At 34.3% G+C, this 6,350-nt stretch overlaps 3 protein-coding genes and 2 non-coding genes across 7 annotated transcripts; 3 read left to right on the top strand and 2 right to left on the bottom strand.

The window, feature by feature from the left end:
• Positions 1-815: 815 nt before the first annotated feature.
• Srp19 (signal recognition particle 19) lies at positions 816-6,291 on the bottom strand. Its single transcript, XM_034323191.2, has 5 exons — positions 6,251-6,291; positions 5,864-5,962; positions 2,696-5,674; positions 2,372-2,481; positions 816-868 (listed from the first exon to the last, which is right to left on the bottom strand). The coding sequence occupies exons 1-3, from the start codon at positions 6,274-6,276 to the stop codon at positions 5,281-5,283; spliced, it is 519 nt and encodes a 172-aa protein (XP_034179082.1). The 5' UTR covers positions 6,277-6,291; the 3' UTR covers positions 816-868; positions 2,372-2,481; positions 2,696-5,280.
• Positions 1,237-2,117, top strand: LOC117603742 (uncharacterized). 2 transcript variants are annotated; one of them, XM_034323190.2, is made up of 3 exons: positions 1,237-1,509; positions 1,567-1,836; positions 1,915-2,117. In XM_034323190.2, the coding sequence occupies exons 1-3, from the start codon at positions 1,237-1,239 to the stop codon at positions 2,002-2,004; spliced, it is 633 nt and encodes a 210-aa protein (XP_034179081.1). In that variant the 3' UTR covers positions 2,005-2,117. The 2 variants fall into 2 exon arrangements, with proteins under 2 accessions (XP_034179081.1, XP_076546947.1); XM_076690832.1 differs by having other exon boundaries at positions 1,567-1,823; positions 1,915-2,088.
• Positions 3,198-3,269, top strand: TRNAH-GUG (transfer RNA histidin (anticodon GUG)). Its single transcript has one exon. It is a non-coding gene; the product is annotated as a tRNA-His (tRNA).
• Positions 3,598-5,014, top strand: LOC117603740 (uncharacterized). 2 transcript variants are annotated; one of them, XM_034323188.2, is made up of 5 exons: positions 3,598-3,730; positions 3,805-3,903; positions 3,981-4,528; positions 4,633-4,737; positions 4,808-5,014. In XM_034323188.2, exons 1-5 carry the CDS (start codon positions 3,598-3,600, stop codon positions 5,012-5,014), a joined length of 1,092 nt encoding a protein of 363 aa, XP_034179079.2. The 2 variants fall into 2 exon arrangements, with proteins under 2 accessions (XP_034179079.2, XP_034179078.2); XM_034323187.2 differs by lacking the exon at positions 4,633-4,737.
• Positions 6,092-6,163, bottom strand: TRNAP-CGG (transfer RNA proline (anticodon CGG)). Its single transcript has one exon. It is a non-coding gene; the product is annotated as a tRNA-Pro (tRNA).
• Positions 6,292-6,350: the final 59 nt, after the last annotated feature.

Consider the following 6,350-nt stretch of genomic DNA (forward strand, 5'->3'; position numbering starts at 1 on the left):
CGAAGTTTCACTATAGAAAACTTCATCATTTTTCAAATAGATTATTTAAAATAAATATTCTTAGTTACCCACAGGGGGGATATAGTGAATTAATAATAGAATAATATTTGATTAAAAAGAAAATGAAACGTGGATGAATCAACGGTGTGAATTCAGCCTAATTAAAAAAAGAATCAGAACATAGTATTGGACAACAATCGTGTCGCGTCGTTGTGAACGACGCTTAAGCCTCGAATCGAAATCAATAAGCCGATTATTGGTCGGGCTGAACGGAGATTACGTTGCTTTGAATTGACACCCCGACACGAGCTCTGTGCCGATTGAATTTCGCGGACTTTCGAGACGGACGGATATCCGCTCTAGTTCCTTTTTCCACGTCTGATACTATGAAATCACGCTCAATGTAATCCTGACGGACACTTCGCGAAGAATCGACCTTTTGTGGCGAATCACTCGCAAACTTTGCAACCATTATCCATCCACGTTTATATGCTTACACGCGGTAAAACAATACGGTGGAAAAATGCGAAAAAAGTAGCGTCACTTTTTACCAACGCCATCTATGTGTTTAACGGTAAACGCGCGAGCCTCATGTAGGGCATTGTTGAATACGAAATATTTTCCAACGAACCGTGGATATTCAGAAAAATATTTTCGTTTAAACGAAACGTAAATAAAATAACATTGTTGAGAACAAAATTTATCGGATTATCATTTTCAGTATCAAATATTTGATTCCACTACTTGCATGCATAAGCTCACATGTATTAAACTACTGCAAAGTGTATTCAAATATTCACAAAAATTTTACTCACCGATATTCAGGGACACGTTCGACGTAATAGTTTCCTCGAAACAGTTAGCTTTCCTGGAAAAGCAATATACGGTCTTTTAGAATCAGCAAAATGTTACAACGTTCGACGTACACGCGGATAAATAACAAAGCGTACCGACATGTTTGCTGTCACGAACAAAAACACTTTTTACCGTACAGATTACGTGTTCACTTGACACAGTTATACAATACCAGTGAAAATATATTAATTGCGTTATAAAACAGAATAAAGTAAACGTTGTTACTACGGAATTCCGATTGAAACGATACGAACACGAAGTAGACGCGACGGATAATAGATCATCACTGGGAACACTGTTTACATAATTCTTAAGCAGATGGCGTCGACTCGATAGATCATCGCGGCCGTGTTTACATTTTGGCGGGTTCGAGCAGCAACAATGGGACAAATCGTCGGACGTTTACCAAACACATGGGACCGTTTATTACAGGAAAAAGATCGTGTATTATACTGGAGCGGCGAGGTTTTAGCACTGGTAGCCGATAACGTTAACCAGGAAATGTCGTTATTTATCGATTACGGGGAGGAAAGTATCGACGAAAAAGTCGAATCGTGGATGAACAAGAATCGATCGAGGGTCGATCGAACCATCAGCAAATATCCAAATATGGCGGCACAATACAAAACAAGAGTACAAATTGAACTTGCAAAGGTAATTATTTTCAACGTTCACAGTTTATTTTAATTAACAGTTTATTACTGTACGCAGATAAGGGAAGGATTTAGAATTCGAATGAGAAACGATTATCGACAGGCCTACACGGATATTAAAAATTTCACAAGAAAGGTGGATAAATTAGGAAAACGACAACGGAAGATACATGGTAAAATTCTCGAGTTAGAAACCATCTGTGATGGAGACGTGAAACGATTTCAAAAGAAATTAGGCCCTTTACGGGTAAAAACGTTTGAAAACCTCAGGACAGGTGAAAAAATGATGTTCGAAGACAAAAGACTGAAAACGAAGTTCGCTAAGAGAGTACTACATTACTATTTATATTTTTTAATTTTTTCTTTTAAACAATAATTATTCACAGCACCTTTTTTATAATATTAGGTGAATGAAATTGATCTTAAGAATCTGCAGGAATGTTCCAAATACGTTGACAAAATAATTAACAACATTGAAGACACTATGCGTAATTAATGGACGCAATAAAAAAATTTAGTATACCCCCGATTCAAAAAAGAAGGACGATCGATAAGAATATGGAATACATGTTACATACGTCACTCACATATGTATCTATATGTAAATATATGTATCTGAACAAGACTGTATGTTTAAAATACTATTCGTGTATCTATCTCCTTCCACATTATCTTGCAGAATGTATCTGCAAATGTACTATTGAATAATTTAAAAGCAACCATTTACAAACCGCAGATTGATCAAGTACCTTCAGATATAGATGCTTGAACGAAATGTAATTGAATGGAGTTCTTTAAAAAAAAAGAAGAAGAAAAAGCGTAGAAATAGCGAAACAACATACATACAAGATAATAATACTCACAATCAGCTATCAATGCCGTTGAGGTAGACTCTTTCGCAGATTCTCGTAACCAGGAAAGCAGGATTCGCACAAGAGTTGCGTATGAGGTATATCTTCTTCACAGGACCGTACTAGAATATAAGACGCGTCTTATAAGTTAGAAAGCCCTATAATAAAATCATTATTCGTCTATTTAGATTCATATGCTTAAACGCTGTTCATTAACCATACGGTCGAAATGTGTTTTGGAGAATATACCTTATGATCAATGAAATATGTAAAATTGTGCGTATTTATTAGAGATGATATTGATATTTCAAGCACTGAAATTAAATAGATACATACCTGCGCATGATTCGCGCGGGAATCTTCATCCAAATGTGTCGTGACGTACGAGGTCCACGTCTTTACGGTCGTCGGGATCCATGCATCTTTTCCTCGTTTCACGACATTGAAAATCTCCCGTGTTCTGTACTGTTTTTACATGAGCTACTTTTTATGCGAATTGAAACACTGTTGCTAAAACCACGACGCCGCGGTAGCAACGGCGGTCGCTAAAAGCCGGACATTACTAGAAAAGCAGGAAGAACAAGGAGGCGTTTCTCTTTCGTCGACAAAGTTACTTCTATCGCCACCTATGAACGCAAATGTCAATTATTATTTCTGAGAATTCGATATAATTCGATATATCGTTCAATGACAAAGACAACAGAGATCACTGTACAAAACATGCTTCTATATCCATATATATTTAATATATAAAGAATGAAAAATATGTTTATTAACAATATAAATTATATTTGATATATGTACTTAAAAATAAGAACGAACAACACGACCTTCAATAGCCGTGATCGTCTAGTGGTTAGGACCCTACGTTGTGGCCGTAGTAACCCAGGTTCGAATCCTGGTCACGGCAATGTGAAAGAGCATTGTCACGGAAGAAGGCTTATTTTTTTTCTTTTCAATATTCAAAATTAAATTAAACTTTATTTATATTGCAATATTTTCTGAAACCTTAATATATTTCTTACATCTCATTTCCATTTCTTCCGATGAAATATGTTGCAATAAAATACACGGAAGGAAGTATTTTATATTATTATTTGTATCAGTTTTGTTTGAAAAAAAAAAGTTTCATCAGCAAATTTCTTTGCTGTAAAGTCAATAAATTTCAGGTATGACCACACAAAAGTTCAGTTTACGTCTCGTCTGTTAAAACATACGTATTCTCATTGTCTTCGAATATGAAGAAATATCGACTATTACTTTTAATTTTTGTTCTATATAAGTGTGGTGTTTTTTGTGTTAAATCTAACAAAGTACAATTATTTACTTCCGTTAAATTCAAGCACCCTGATGCGTATAATTATGATAAAGGTAACGCACAACGTGTAATTATGAAAATATTGCAATAATTTGTTTAATCTAATTTTTTTATTTTGGGTACAAAGTACGTTTCGAAAGAGGAATAAGAAAATTTGACTTCGGTTTGGTTGAAAAAAATCGGGTTACACGTGGTATATTAGGATCTAAAAACCATCTAAGATCAGGTACTAAAGTAAACCCTATGTATGTTAATGATTCAAGATGATACTAATTGATCTTTTGTTTCCTTAATAATCCCTAGGTGATGCCCATCAAATTGCACATTATTTCCTCACTGGAGGACCCTTGAAAGGTCATGCTCACTTTACAAGAGAAATAAACTGTGATTCAAATAATACTGAAAGCAATGTAGTTGGAATGAGCAATCCAGAAAGTAAAAATGATACAGATTCGTCTATAAATGATACAGATTCGTCTATAAATGAACAAAATTCAAATGGAAATGTGTCTGATCCCATTACTGGAGCTCAATTACCTCAATTACCTCCATTACCACCACATAAACCTATAGTTCAACCACCAAATTTGTATAAACCTCCTAAATTACATCCAAGTTTAAACACATTAATTCCTAATCCACATACACCTATCCAGCATACTTTCTTAGGTTCTATTCTCCACCCTCGTTTACACCCACATATTAGCGCGCTACATACTATTCCTAGTGCTTTAATGAAAGCAGCTAGTATGCCAGTACATGGTTTATTACAGGCACAATCACATCTACATGATATTTTACAACCCCATGGACTAGTTGGAAGTCCTAATCTTCTTGGAAGTCCCAATAAAGTAAGTAATATGATACACTGAGTGAACAAATACCTATCAGCATTCGAATTTCCTTCTAAATCTGTATAGATACAAGAAAGTAATGTTACATTTACTGTTCCTAGACATCAAAACGTGCGAAAGCTAAAATGCATTCTATGAATAATTTCATATATTTAATGGGGCAACCACCTATTGTAGGAGCATCCCTAAACAACTTTGATCATAAAGTACATACTGTTCTACCACAGATGTTTTTAAGCTAACAAAAATTGTATCAAATACATTTTGAATTTACAGGCTGCAGAATCAAATGAAAGATCCTCTCCATTCCCCACACATCCTCAACCTACTGGATATATTGTACGTTATGTACCCCACAACAAGACATCCGAATCACTAACTCCTATTAGTACACCACAAACTTCTGATGATAGCCCAAATTCAGAAGAAAATGTAACAATTTCGGCTGATAACAACAATCAAGATGCAGATAAAGATGAATGATTACAAATACAAAGTGAGAACAGTAATGGTTAACTGACAAAAACAAAGTGGAAATGAAACTATGATAAAACAGACACAAGAAGACTATTGAAGTTTCAAAGGATGTACAACACATACCATAATCTGAAACATTAAAGAACTGTATTAAATATTTATATGTATGGATATACAATTTTCAGTACTAGTTTAAAATTTTATACAAGACATGATACATATGTAGATAAAAAATGAAAATTTATAAGCATTATTATGCTAATTGCATATTATCATCTCCTTCCCTTTCCTTTTCCCTTTTTAGATGATGAACTGGAGGACTGTGCAGATTGTTCACCAGTGATCTGTTTTCCTTGTCGTGTCTTTAATTTTGGAATTGTGGTACCTACGTATACCAGAAGAGCATCCCTTGTAGGAAGTTCAGGTTTCACTGGAGTACCATCATCATTTTTTAATTGAACACGAATCCGACCACGATATAGCAATTCTTTACTCCGTTCTCTTGGATGTAGCTTATTTTCTACTCCGACGTTGAAACCAGCTGCCACCAAAACATCACGAATTTCTTGATGTGTAGGATTTTCGACACATTTATCTTTCGCTAGTTTGCGACCTGCTGCCAAAGTTCTTTTACTGTTTATGTACACCGGATAAATACAAATCCATCTATAACAAACCAAAATAAGAGTCATGCTTCTATCAGTTTTACGTCAGATAGGTTATATAGCAGATGGTGTTATGTATCACAAATTATGAATAAACCTAATTACATAAATAGTTTAATTGATGGATAATAATCTATTAGAAAATAACTGAAATGTTGTGTTTAAAAAATTAATAGTACAGTAAACGTACCTTTCACGATCGCTATGTTTCTTTGATAAATTCCACGCGAGCGCCATGTTTCGAGTAATCGATAGTATCGCAATTCCATTTATAACATCACTATCGATACTACCGTTCAAAAAATAAAGATACTTTAATAAGCTTGAGAAGTCAATAACAATAACGTAGTTCAACTGAATGTAAAATGATTAAACAGCAAAATGAAAACGGAACAAACAAAAGTAATATAAGAAACTTGGGCTCGTCCGGGATTTGAACCCGGGACCTCTCGCACCCGAAGCGAGAATCATACCCCTAGACCAACGAGCCATGTAACAAATACTTTTTAATATAAATATTATAAAATGAAATTAATATTAATCATTATTTTTCAGCAAATATTGATACAAAACTTACAAAATTATTAAATTAAACTTTTTCATATTATTAAATTTACAATTCTTAAGCGAAAGTAAGCCTAAGAAAATAGTTTGTACAATGTTAGCAACAGTTTCTT

This window comes from Osmia lignaria, chromosome 11 (genome assembly GCF_051020975.1).
Source record: "Osmia lignaria lignaria isolate PbOS001 chromosome 11, iyOsmLign1, whole genome shotgun sequence".
Taxonomy (NCBI): domain Eukaryota; kingdom Metazoa; phylum Arthropoda; class Insecta; order Hymenoptera; family Megachilidae; genus Osmia; species Osmia lignaria.